Source organism: Punica granatum, chromosome 6 (genome assembly GCF_007655135.1).
Source record: "Punica granatum isolate Tunisia-2019 chromosome 6, ASM765513v2, whole genome shotgun sequence".
Classification (NCBI taxonomy): Eukaryota; Viridiplantae; Streptophyta; class Magnoliopsida; order Myrtales; family Lythraceae; genus Punica; species Punica granatum.
This window is the reverse complement of record NC_045132.1, coordinates 1,275,904-1,289,928: the sequence shown is the minus strand read 5'-3', so window position 1 is coordinate 1,289,928 and position 14,025 is coordinate 1,275,904. Positions and strand designations below refer to the sequence as shown.

The 14,025-nt window shown below is 38.2% G+C and overlaps 2 protein-coding genes across 3 annotated transcripts; both read right to left on the bottom strand.

Moving 5' to 3' along the window:
* Window positions 1-1,055: 1,055 nt before the first annotated feature.
* Window positions 1,056-2,053, bottom strand: LOC116211979 (citrate-binding protein-like). The gene is made up of 2 exons (XM_031546537.1): window positions 1,760-2,053; window positions 1,056-1,652 (listed from the first exon to the last, which is right to left on the bottom strand). The coding sequence occupies exons 1-2, from the start codon at window positions 2,051-2,053 to the stop codon at window positions 1,263-1,265; spliced, it is 684 nt and encodes a 227-aa protein (XP_031402397.1). The 3' UTR covers window positions 1,056-1,262.
* Window positions 2,054-4,892: 2,839 nt separating this feature from the next.
* On the bottom strand, window positions 4,893-5,914 carry LOC116211717 (citrate-binding protein-like). Of its 2 annotated transcripts, none has more exons than XM_031546212.1 (2): window positions 5,539-5,914; window positions 4,893-5,395 (listed from the first exon to the last, which is right to left on the bottom strand). In XM_031546212.1, the coding sequence occupies exons 1-2, from the start codon at window positions 5,824-5,826 to the stop codon at window positions 5,006-5,008; spliced, it is 678 nt and encodes a 225-aa protein (XP_031402072.1). In that variant the 5' UTR covers window positions 5,827-5,914; the 3' UTR covers window positions 4,893-5,005. The 2 variants fall into 2 exon arrangements, with proteins under 2 accessions (XP_031402072.1, XP_031402073.1); XM_031546213.1 differs by having other exon boundaries at window positions 5,556-5,697.
* Window positions 5,915-14,025: the final 8,111 nt, after the last annotated feature.

Genomic DNA, 14,025 nt, shown 5'->3' with positions numbered 1-14,025 from the left:
AAGGTGGTCGCACTCTCAGTGGTGGAAAACAGTCGATGTGATGAGTTTTTGTGCTGTTTTCCATAGAGGGCACCAATGTTAGGATTCGAAAAAATTTGGTCTTGATCATGTGCAGGCCATGAACCTAGAGTGTCTTGTAAAAAAGGGAAAGAACGGGAGAGAATCTCGGTTTCCCTCTCCGATGCTTAAATGAGAGTGTGTACGAGAAGAGTAAAAAATAGAACTTAGGGTTTAGGAGTACATGAATGGGTATTTATAGAAATCCCGAGATATTTATATCGAGGTATCGTAATCTATATGAAAAAGTACATGCAGTTATATGTTAGAAAATTATAATTAAATATACATATAGAGGGATATAAATGCATACTTTTCAAAGTTGAAAGAGTATTTTTAGAAAGTAAAAATCAAGAAACACTTTAAAATATTTATACTTTTATAGATGTTATAAATTATTACAATTTTTATTTTATTATTATACTTGAATATATGATTTATTGATGGAAATATGTATTTGGAATGAGGCGATTGGTGTAAATGGCTTAATATTGGCGAAAAGGTACGTGCGACTGTATTTTAGAGGAATACAATAGAGAAATGGAAGGAGCGATATAGATGGATCTTAAAGGTCGTGAGGCACTATTTTTTTTTCAACAGACACTAATTCGAAGGGTTATGTTGTATTTTAAATAGAAAAAAAATGCGTCTTCATACATTGAATGAGTGAACGGAGTCTAGGAAGATATCCATGTACATTGAATTGATAAAATATGAATTAAGAAAACTGTCTACGTACATGGAAGGGAAATTTTAAAATGTGAAAAAACACAATAATGAGTTATAAACTTTTATATATGTAATAGAATAAGAATTTGGGCTGAGTGCTGGGCCTGGATTGACTATTGGGCCTACATACGATTTATCTTGACAATTATGGGCTCACTAATATCTTTAATGAGTGGGCTCACTAAACGCTATTGCCTGAAAGAGTATCGGCCTGCTTGGATTCATGTGTATAGAGCTTGTATGTGTGCCATCATACGAAAATTTTCTTATGCTTGAACAGACTTATACGACAAAAAAGAAACCAATTCGAAACTGCAAATTGTACCACACATTCGATTTTCGAAATCATTCAGGAATCATGGAATTTTGCATTTAAGAGATGAAGAAGAGCAACCTCGATTTCTCGAGAAGACGTGGGCACATATCGGAGATAGAGGCGGGCCGCTAAGTTATCATAGCGAAGGCCGGTCAATACGTCAATCGCATTTTCTTAAGATTTTGATGTCCTTCCAGCGAGATTCCATGTAATAGGAGTCACCATCCTGGGCATAGACCCCGCATTTAAAGGCGTGGGATGTTCCACCTCTGCCTTGTGCCTCCAATCTCAAGTATCCGTCAATGTACACCTTCACCTTTGAATTGTCCACGTCGTGGATCACGTTAAGCCTGAACCATCGGTCAAATGCACCGCGAAGGAGGACGGGTCCCCTGTAGTACATAAGGGATTCGTTGTAGACTCTCACCATCAGGGTCGTGGCGTGAGGAGGGCTCGCCCCAAAAACCTGCATGATGCACACATTGGTCGTCCCACGGGGGACGAAGCCGTACCCCTCAAACTGCCAAACTCCGGACGAGTAGTTATAACCCTATATCAATCAATCAATACCACATTAAATTATATATATACACGGATAATTAAGGACGTCTAATTAAGAAGTCATTTTTGGTTTTACGGTGATGGTCAAACAATTACATGAATCGCAATCTCGGTTCGGGGCTTTGTTAGGCTGGTCGTTGTGTGAGGCTTGTCGGCCGAGTACACCCAGCATCGGTGGACTCCATCGCAGAAGCTGTAACGTTCATCTTCTTGGACATCATACGGCTTCTGAATGTGGTAGAATGACTGGTTGAAGGGCAGGGAGATGAAACCCTCCGTGGGATCAATTGGCCCCCACGCATTGGCCTTATTATAGTTACCACAGAGTATGGTAAGCCCAATTAAGAAGCTTATAACGTAAGATAAAGCTAATTTAGAAGCCGTTCTCATGTTTCTCATCAATAAACTTTATCGATGGACTCTTCTGGGTGGGGGACCCAATTTATACATGTGTGCCTCCCTGAAAATTGTCACTGAAAAGAAAAAAAGTAATTTGCTTTTACAGCTCAATAAAATTACAGGACATCTTCAGCCAATCAATTGAAATTGATTCCCTATAGAGATCGATTTGGTATTAACTGCGAGATACTTATAGTTGGATTTCAAATCTCCCTAACTATAAGTAAGTCTACCTACATACATCAATTGCAGTTTGTCAACTACATTACATCTCTTATCTACATATAAACTAATTCAAGTGCCTGCCTCTCAATCTTTTTAAATAGTGTATATTATTTTACAATAACCACAATATTATCCAGTTCTCGACCATACTCCGTCGAATTTTCGGCTCCTAGCTAGTCGGGTATATAAGGGGCGATAGAAGGGCACATGAAATCCCATAAGCAAAATGGAATCTAACCGCGAAACATCTTGGTTGTTTCAGATCGAAAATGGGAGCCACGACTACTCTGACTAAAATTGCCTCATCTAATTTTTTTGTAAAACAAGTATCGGATTAAAATTTTCCGGTGGAAGTATCGGGTTAAAATTAAAACTCTAGTAGTAGGGTAACGATTGATAAAAATAATTCTCCAAGAAAAGTTGGAAATATTCACGCTTTTTTAAAGAAAAGGCCATATCGCCATCAAAGTCTAACGACTCTTTTTCGTCATTATAAAATTTATTTGTCCTCATGTATTTGCCATTTGGCTGAATATGGAAATTCTATTGTGGAAATTCTTCTCGGCAAGGCGCCCCGTGAGGGCAGGAGGAGCTTTCAACAATGGCGTCACATTAATCGATCGAAGTGTACTCTATCTGTAACATGTGGATGTGGAATCTATAGGAAATAAATTAATTATATAGGCATAAACTAAACCAGTCTTAGTTAATAGGTTGAAAGCATATGTGATCTTAAGATGAAAAAGATCAAATGGATCTCATGCCAACATAAAATAGAAACTGAGCTTGGATTTTATTAATGACTTAATTACTAAATTTCAGTTAATCGTACTTCATTTATAACTTAATTACGTGGCCTAAACTTCAATTGTGGGTCTACTTTAAATTTAATCGCCTGCATGTCAGAATTGCCGGCCTGAGTGCTCGTAAACAAAGTATAAATTTCACAACCACCACCACTACCACTACCTAGCTTAGTTACATCTATATATATACATAAGTAAAAGCTGAACTAATTATAGGGCGATGCCACATACAGGAAAAATGAGGAAGCCGGAGTTTTGATGTTGATTAATTATTGTGGGAGGTTTTATTCTGTTGTAATCAGAAAATAATTTTCTTTTTCTTGAGAAATAGCATATTGAATAAAAAATAAATGTAGTGATTCAGATTTATTACTATATGTTTGGTTCAACTAGGTATATCTATCGTTTTTTTCCCCCAATCTTCTCTGATCACCACTGAACAATATGGCTAAGTTGGTCTTTCTAGTACATTAATCATCGAATACAAAAACAACCCTACTCTCCCTATCATTCCCACGGACCAGTTTTAATTGTTTACTATCTTTTATGCCTATGAGTTCGGCTTATGGACCATCAAGTATATTATCTTTTTTATGAAGGGCAAAGAGCATCAGCAGCTCAAGCTCGTCGGGAGCTGCGATAACTCGGGCTCGAAATGGATGAGGGCGGAATGGAGGAAAAGAGAGAGGGCGAGCGTGATTGAGTTGTTGAGCACGAGCAGGAGGCCACTAGACAAGGGCTAGCGGGAGCAGACACAGGAGGCAGAGCCAGAGGCAGCCATGGAAAGAGGAAGGTGCCAAAAAGCGGAAAGAGGGGAACGACAAATATGTTAGGGTTGGCTGGGAAATAGTTAAAGTATGGAGATAAAATACTAAAATTACACTAACGTAGTTTGGTTCAAGCGATTCGGCGCTTATTCCGCCTAAACAAGGTCTCGACGTTTGTTATACTTAAACAAGGTCGAGTTTTGTGAATGCAAAAAATTTACGTCAAAAGAGTTTTACCCTTTAGTGGGCCGAGTCACTTCAATTTTCTAAATGCTCAGCACATATTCTATGAATTCTAATGTTATTCTATATAACGAATTTCTCCTACATAAGTCCCACTTGTTGATTCCAAGCGAGACGATGCTTCAAATTTGACACTTCATATAGTTCCATGATTCTAGGTTAGTACCTAAATATAGGACGGAATTTACCTCGATATTTGCATCTCTATTTCCTCTTCGATTGTTCATACTATTAGACACAAGTTACGGCTCCAAAATCATATAATATTTTTCAAGAAGAATTATTGAAGTTGTAAATAATTAAATGTACGTACTCAAAGGACATTTATGTGACTGCTCATGAGACGTGCGGGCAACGGAACGACTTGCTATATATTAGCTTTTCTTTCTTTGTTTTTTTTTTGATAGGTTTGCTATGTGACGTATTAGTTCATATAACTCACTCTTCCAATCTTTTCTCTTTCTTTCTCTTTTTTTTTGCATAAAATCATGAATTTCTGGCAGAAATTATCAACCGGACATTATATCGATTGCACCAATATTATTGGACTGATTAAAACAATCTTATTGTTACTGATGGTTGGGTATCTTTAGATCTCGATTATATTCTTTTGGGTGAAATTGGACCTGAATTAATTTAGTTAATGTCTTTCATGCCTTTTCTTCCCTTTAATTTAGTGGGAAAATTTTAACTTCTAATGTTAATGATGAATAAATTCAAGTCTTTTGGAGCACCTGATCAATTGTTAATATGAGTGTGGAGCTTATAATATCAAACTTAGACTGAATATATCAACCTTGCCAAAAGGTGAGTTTTTATTTGTGTCACGAAGACAATGATCGCTTTCACAAATTTAAGGGCAAATGGTACATAAAAGTTAACCCAGCTAGGCGGCAATCTTCTCAAATGTCACATTTCTTGAGGACCTTAATCCCCTTCCAACGGGACTCCCTGTAATATGATTCATTGTCCTGCACATACACCCCGCACTTAAAGTAGTGGATTGTGCCTCCACGACCTGGAGCCTCGAGCTTTAGATCCCCGTCAACATAGACATTCAGTCGGGATGCATTAACGTCATGGATCACGTTCAACTTGAACCACCTGTCATAGATATTCGGGACCAGGAGACTCTTGTTGTAGTAATATAGAGAGCCGTTGGAGACCCTGAGCATGAGGGTCGTGTTGTGGGGGCTTGCACCAAACACCTGCATGATGCAGACCCCAGACATGCCGCATGGGACGTACCCGTGCCCCTCAAACTGCCACACCCCTGATGAGTAGTTGTAACCCTGCATAATCTCGATCGAGCACAACACCAACAGATATTAATAAACATAAATTATAATTAAACAGAGAACGAATTGATCATTCGTTATGATTTGGTAACATCTAGTGTTCATATTCTACTCTGTAAATTAAGGATGTTATGTACATTTATGATGATCTCACTTCGAGGTTTAGTTGGGCTCCCTTTGGACAGAGGGTTGTCAGTGGGGTAGACCCACAGCTTGTGGACTCCATTCTTGAAGCTGTATCGGTCGCCAACGGGCAAGTCATAGGGCTTCTGAATGTGATAATCAGTCAAGTTCACCAGTGGGAGGTTTGTGAACCCTCGGGTCAGGTCCACTGGCCACCCAATCGCGATTTGCAGTATTGGTAAAAAGAAAAGACGAGGAAGAAGTAGAGAAGCCAGAGTGGAGATATAGGACTGAGCTCTCATTAATTGATTTTTCTCTCCTTATACTACAAGTTGTAGTGATATAACTCTATAGACGATGCTTCGAGGGGCTTTTAAGCACCGTACTGGTTTCAGTGGGAGGCTCTGCCTAACAAATAAATAACAGAAGAGAAATAAAGAGATACAACAAATTATAATTTTACTCTCGATAATTAAAATGTAATGGAATCTCTCTCTATTTTTTTTTTTAATAAGTGATGGGACTTTCTCATTGATCAAAAGAAGACGAATGTATATGTACACTTATCCAAGAAGAACCATTAATAACGCTATACATCGGAGCTAAAAAAGTTATCAGAGAGGTCAAAAGCATGTGTAAGAAAAGAAAACTTTAGCTTTGCTTCTAGACTAGGAAACGTATACTACTCTCATCCTCACCATGGCCAAAATTTGGTGCAGTAAAGATGGTGCACAAGTCTTGGCCGGATAATCAAGAGATTTTACGTTCGATACTTTGTTAAATTACCCATGCCCTTATATTAACTATTAAGATTTCTATTTCATTGTATTAAACCTACGGGCCTCCCTCATAATCGAAAAAACGGACAGAGCTGGATCTCTGTAAATTTTTGGAGAGGTATAATTAGGTTGCTCGTTTGATGAGTTATCTATTATTAATTTCTAGTAATCAAATATGAAATACAGAAGAGAAAGTTAGTGTAATGCAGTATAATTCGTTTAGGAGTGTAGTAGAAGGTTCCATAATCACTTTTTCTTATAATCTTAAGCAGATTTAGCGCTCGGTGAGAGTTTTTAAAACCATAGTGTGGGTCGAAATTGCGGTTACAAACGTGATTTTCTCAAACAGGTTAATAAGTGCTTATAAAATCTACTTCTACTTATTTTGTTTCAAGTATTAATAATTACCTTTTTTACTTTCAGTAGCTTTCAATTGTTACCTCTCAAACGCTTTTGCTTATTCTAAAATCAGCACTTATTTTTCAACAAATATACTTCAACACTTATATTTCAGTAACAAAATTCCTAAAACCAAGCCGTAGTGGCATATACTCTTATATGTAAACTAAGAGATCTCATATTTGAGTCTTGTCTAGGACTTTCCGTATCTTGTAGTCCTTACTTTCCTTTTCATTTATTAACGCTATCTATGGGTCTTTATATATATATATATATATATATATATAAAGGGATTGGACTGGGACAAAGATTATGAATTATAAAATGTATTTTTACACTACTTTATTTTACAATAGAGTGGAATTTCATCGTGGATTTAGGACAATGAGCACCATCATTTCTCCCTCCCAATATCGACTCGAGTCCATGATAAAATGTAGTTAGTAGTTCGTGATCGGACTTTACGTTTTTAAGATGACATATGACAATTGTATCTGTCCTTCTCTAATGTGATCTTTTCACTTATTTTCCTTTATCGTTTACTAGACGGATAAACCGTTTTGTTTCACTCTTATAATATCCGATTGGGTATTTTTCTCTATATCCACTTTTATTTTTTAATGAATCTACTTAACATTTCAAAGAAAAAAATTCACAAGAAACTGTGAAGATATTTTAAATTTTCCCAAAGAACAGGCCTGCAGTATTTGTCGCCGTTCAATTGTCCTAATTAACGACCCCTTTTGTCGGACTATTGTTATTTGTTGGCATGTTTTTGGTTGAGTTTCAAAAGTAAAACGTTTTCTTCAGAGTACAAAATTCCCTTTTGTTACTTAATGGTCGTTTAAATTTGTCATTTATTTCCGAAATTTATTCGGAAAATATTATATTTTGAGTTTGGGAGATCTTTACTCCTTAATGAATTGACTCGGCTCGAACTGGATTAATCGGAACCGATTTAACTTCTGAATATTAGAATATATACCCAAAATCTAAATAGGACAAAAGTATCATGGGTGCGAGGCGGTCTTTCAACAATGGCATAATTAGATAGATATTAAGGGAAAAAAGAAAAGATCAGTAATTTAATATAACGACTTTCGTTCTCGATCTGAAATTAAAATCTTCTAGTCTATATGTCTATATATATATATATATATTAACAACATCATCAAAAATAAGAAATTGAGGTCTCTCGCTTTGCCACATCAACATTATGTATTAAGGAAATCTTTTCTCATTAATTATACAGTAAAATATATATTATTTGCATATTGCCCAACAAAATATATACAAGAGAGCAAAATATGCAATAGACTGCATACATTAATTGTTAATTCAAGAAATCTTTTATAGCGTAGCAATTTATGTATATACATTGCACAAACTCAACAAAAAGTGGCAATATATTAGCCAACATAATGCTATATATTATATTGATCGCATATTCTACATAAGAAATATATGCAATGCTATATTAGTCAGTAAGCCTAGATGTATTTCTAGAATTATATGATAAGGTATAAAACTATAATAATTGGGAATTATACGTATATTCAACTATAAAATCCCTACTCTATGCGGCACCAAATTCATTGGAAAAAATCCCGACTCCATGCAAATATTCTTGCCTCTCCTCCAAGCTCTATTCAAAGGTTCACTCTGCCTTCCAAGTTTTATTGATTATTTATTATACATAATCTTATTAATTTTATTTTGATGAGTATTAGCATATTTACATTAAAGAGTAGTTAAGCAGGTTTAAATTTTTTATAGATAATGCATGTTGTTCGATTGAAAATTTGTATAGATAGCTTTAACTGTTTGATGAACTAATTAGTGAAGATTGATGGAAGTTAGCATTAGCTATTCATAAAAGGAGGCCATGTCCATCACGATATACATCAATTTTTATCATTTTAACTTATTTTATTTTATTTTTAAGAATAGTTTTCTCAATGTTAACTATTTTTTGGCCAGTTTATACATTTTTATGATTTCATTTTATTGTAATTGTAAGATTTAGATTTAAATATAATGATTTCTCTAGAAAATTATTGGAACAAAGAAATTTATAATACAACTTAAGCCTTTTCCATCACTCTCCATTGTAAATTTTGTGTTTTTGAACCATTAATTGTCAATAATTCTTTTCCTTTAAAGTTTCAATTAAAAAATGATGTATAATATGAACTTTTTGTTAATCTAATCTTACATGAATAATTTTTAAATTATTTTTAGTATTTACTATATATTTTCTCTTTTTATCTTATTCTAGGTACTATTTATTAGATAGATCTTCGAATTATTATATTGCCAGATATATTTTTTGTTTTCACCATTGGTTAGTTATACATGAAAATTATATGATAATTCATCTATGAGGAAAATATACTTTCTAATCATTTTTCTTTTTTGGATAAATGATGAAACTTCATTGATAACAGATGAATTTACATCAGAAACCAATACCATTTTCCTCTATACGGAGTAAAATAAAAAATACCCAAGAGCTACTCCCAAGTCAACTAGTTGCAGTATCAAAATGGTGAAACATATGCCTCGCAATGATAGAGTGTGCAATTTTGCATGAGAAACGAGGGAGAACAGACAACTTTGCTTTCACATCCGAGAAGATCCTTCGTATTATAATTGTTGGAGGCGAGACTTGATTCCGGTAGAGCCTGGCGTTCCTCTCCCTCCAGATGCAGTAAATGTAGTGAGTCCAGAGAAGTTTAAGACAAATAATATCCAGCTTCTTTCCACGGAGAGAGGAGACCCAGCAAAGTTCCGTATTCCAGTCGACATTGTGTTTGTTCATTCCAACACGGTCTAATAAACTTCTCCAAATCCCTTGGGTGATAGGGCATTCAAAAAAGAGGTGATTTCGGGTCTCCAATTCCAAACTACAGAATTCGCATTCGGGTGCAGTAATCGAGATTCTCCAACTCATAAGCCTATCTTTTGTACTCAATCTATTATGAATACAAAGCCAGCTAATGAAAGAGGATCGAGGAAACTGCCCCTCAAACCAGATTGCGTTCCTCCATTCCATCTTCTGGCTTCTGGGACTAAAGCATTTCCACGCACTAGCAACAGAAAATGTCTCGGATTTGTGAGCCGTCCATGTGACCCTATCACGATCAGAGAGTTGAATTGCATTAGCGAGATCACGGAGCAGGCCAGCTTGCAGATCCGAGCTTCTAGGCCAATGCCAGCATCCATCAACCAGAATCGAACTAACTGTTGCGTGCTCCCTAATCGACGGAAAGCACTGGAGCCCCCTGGTGCAATAGTTTATTAAAGAACCGACGGTAACCACTTGTCATACCAGAAAGATACATTCGTACCAGGGCCAACACAATAGCGGATATAGGGAGACATCAAAGTCCTCAGCTGCAAAAGTTTTCTCCAGTTCCAAGAACAATCACCAGGTATCCTTAAAGACCAAATACTTCGGTCTTTGATTAAATATTTAGCAACCCAGGCCACCCAAAGAGACCCTGAACGCACGAGGAGAGACCAAAGGTTTTTGAGTACGCATACCTTATTCCACAGGGTTAGGTCCTTGATACCGAGTCCTCCATCAGACTTTGGAAGACATAGAGTTTCCCAGCCGAGCTTTCCTCCTCCTATATGCTGCTCAAGGCCTTTCCAGAGGAAGGATCTGCACTTCTGCTGCACCAACTTTATGACTTTCTTGGGAAGAATGAAGTGGATACACCAGTAGCTGGCCATGCTGAAAAGTACTGAATTGATCAACTGTACTCGTCCCGCGTAAGACAAGTGTTTCACAGACCAACTCCTTATACGCTTTAGGATTCTCTCAGTAAGAGCCTCGCAGTTCTTCGTGGAAAGCTTGCCCGAGACAAGAGGGAGCCCCAAGTATCTCACAGGAAGAGTACCTTTCTTAAAACCCGAGCTATTCACCAATATAGAGATGCCTTCCTCAGTGATGCCTCCCGTGAAGATTTCAGATTTCTCAGGGTTCAGCTTGAGCCCAGACCAGTTGTAAAAGGTGTTCAACACTTCCAGAATGGCAACAAGAGACTCTTTGGACCCGTTTGTGAACAAGAATAGATCATCAGCAAAGCAGAGATGGGTGAGCTTGATAGACTTACATCTAGGATGGAAGCCGATTCTGCCTTCGTCTGCAGCAGTGTCCAAAAGCTTTGAGAAGACCTCCATGGCAATAACAAACAAATAGGGTGATAGGGGGTCACCTTGTCGCAATCCCCTTTGGCCGGCAAAGTAACCACATAAGGAGCCATTGACAGCCACTGAAAAGTAAGGAGAGGTAATACATCCCTTGATCCATCTGAGAAATGATAGGGGAAATCCCATGACCTTCAAACAGTTAAGAATAAAATCCCAGTTCAAGGAGTCAAAGGCTTTCATTAGGTCAATTTTGATAGCACAACGGGGGGTTATTCCTTGTCTATGGTAGTTTCTTACAAGCTCATGAGCAAGCAAGACATTGTCAGATATTCTCCTGCCCTGCACAAAAGCTGTCTGGTTTAGGCTTATAACATCAGGAAGGACCCCTTTCATTCTGTTGGTGATCACCTTGTAATGCATTTATACACCACATTGCAGCATGAGATAGGGCGGAAGTCCTTCATGCGATCAGCTTTCTCCTTCTTAGGGACAAGTGCTAATATTGTAGAATTCACCTCTCTGCGCAGCTCGCCTGTCGAAAAGTAATGTTGTACAGCAGCAAAGAAGTCTTTATGAACAATTCTCCAAGCATGCTTATAAAAATACACCGTGAAGCCGTCTGGGCCAGGTGATTTATCATTTCCCATTGAGAACAGAGCTGATTTGATTTCCTCTTCTGTGATAGGAGACACAAGCAGTTGTTGTTGAGCCTGAGAGATCTTCTTTTTGAGAATAGAAGAAAGTTGCGTCGCAGAGGTGCCCGCTACGCTTGCATCCTTTTCTCCTAGAAGGCTTTGGTAAAAGTTGACTGCTTCCGCTTTTATTTGATGTATATCTTCCAGCTTGGAACCTGAGTTAGTGTAGAGTACTCGAATGGAGGTTCTTGCATTTCTTATCTTCACTGCCTTATGAAAGAAAGAAGTGTTCTGATCCCCCGCTTTTAACCATGCCACCCTTGACTTTTGTCTCAGTAGCTTCTCCTCTTTATCCATGGCTTCTAATAGCTCAACCCTTATAGCGATTTCCTTTTCCATAATTTCAGAAGACATGCAATTACTTTCAAGAATTTCAGTTTGGATCTGAGCGAGTTGAGTTTGCAAGGCGTCAACTTTAGCATGCACATCCCCAAAGTAAGATCTATTGAAATCTTTCAGATGTCTCTTTAGATTCCTCAATTTCTTGTAAAGCACTGCCATAGGATTACCTTCCTGGACCTCCATCCACACACGTTCCACAAGTTTCAAGTACTCTGGATGCTCAGTCCAGAAATGGAAAAACTTAAAAGGCTTTGGGCCCGCATTCTCTTTGGCACCAAATCTCAACATGATAGGACTATGATCAGAAATTCCGGGAGAAAGAAATTCCACTGTTGAGGCAATATCCCGTTGAAACCATAAGTCATTAACCAACGCTCTGTCAATCTTCCTAGCTTGAAACCCCTCCTGTCTTTTGTTGCTCCATGTGAAAAAACAGCCGGTATAGGGGTGATCCTTAAGCTCCGATGTGCTAATGAAGTCTGCAAATTCTCTTATACTTTGATCAACAACAATTTCCCTCCCAACTACTTTGGCCTCTTCTAATTCTTTAATTGCATTGAAATCACCCATCAACATCCAACTATACCTCATACCCACTGTTAAAGTCTGCAGATCATGCCATAACACCCTTCTTTCCGACAAGTCATTTGAAGCATAAACAAAAGTCAAAGCAACCCAACCAACTCCTTTGGGAACATTTACCAATAAATGGATATATTGACTAGTTTTGCTAAGGAATTGCACCTGCAAGTCCTCTCGTATCAGAATCCACAATCTGCCATTATGGGCATGCTGATAATTTTCCATCAACAACCAGCCCTTCCATTTATTCACTATCTTTAGACAATTGTTTTCCTTTACCCGTGTCTCAATGAGAGCAAAAATCCCTATATCGTGTTCCTTCGCAAACTTAAAGACCATTTTCTGTTTCAGAGGGTCATTTATCCCTCTAACATTCCAAGAGGTAATTATCATGATAGTAATTTAGGAGGTTTACCTCCCTTGCCCGTTCTAGGTTTCCTTTTGCCTTGAACTTTCTGGGTTGATTTCACCTCCTCCACTGTAATGCTCTGATTCTGTGTTGTAACTCCCCGACGCGAGGATACCTCCAGCTCATCATCTAAGCTGATCGCATCAGAACGAGACTTCACATCTTCTAAGAGAACTTGCTTGCTATTCACCTGTGAGGACTCTCCTTTGGAAGGGACTTCGATATTGTCCCCGTGCAAGTCACTCCATTCAGCCACTTTTCCTTGCTCTGATGCAAGGGGGGGAGTGGGAGTAATAGAGTTGGGGACCTCCAACTCGCAAACTCCCTGTCCAGCGAGCATTCCAGCATCAGGAGGGGACAGTTCAGCACGTTCAGCATCAGCTTTTTCACCAGCCCGAGGAGAACTCCCTTCCACAGGGGTTGGTGTCAGTATTGCTGGAGTGGCTGCAGATGGGTTGCTGCAACTGTGACCGAAAACTTTGCATTTGTCACACTTCTCAGGCAGCCATGGGGTGTCCACAAGAACCTCTACTGTGTGTTCATTTCCCAAATCAACATTCAAAACACTTGGAATTTTCTTCCCAAAGTCAATTTCTATACATACTTTAGCATAATCCAGTCTCGAGCGTAGGGCAGTAGCTCTATCCATGTAGAGTGGTTTACCAATCGCACTTGCTAAAAAGCTGATGCCTTTAGGATGGAAGTACTGAAGGGGAATTCTCCGCAATTGGGCCCACATCGGCATCTTCTTCAAACTCAGTTCCTCTTCAGTGAAAGTCGGACTCCATTTTTGCAAGATCAGAAAATTGCGCTCTACATGCCACGGTCCTGTTTCTAGAACCCATGTCATGACATCCTCATTAGGAAACTGGAAAATAAATAGGGAGCCCATGGTGCTAACCGTAACCTTCCCTTGTTTACCCCATAAACCGTTTACAACAGCAGCAATCTTTCCAAATTCGGGAGTCTTGCCCAAGAATCGACCAACAAGAGTGTAGCACCATTGGTCGAGTCCCATCTGCAGGATCTCCGATGGAGGTTTTACATTACAGTGGTCGACTCCTTCAAAGTACTCAAGATTTTGGTTTACCTTTGGAAAAACTTTTCTCCAGTTTAATGGCCCTTTCGGTGCCAATT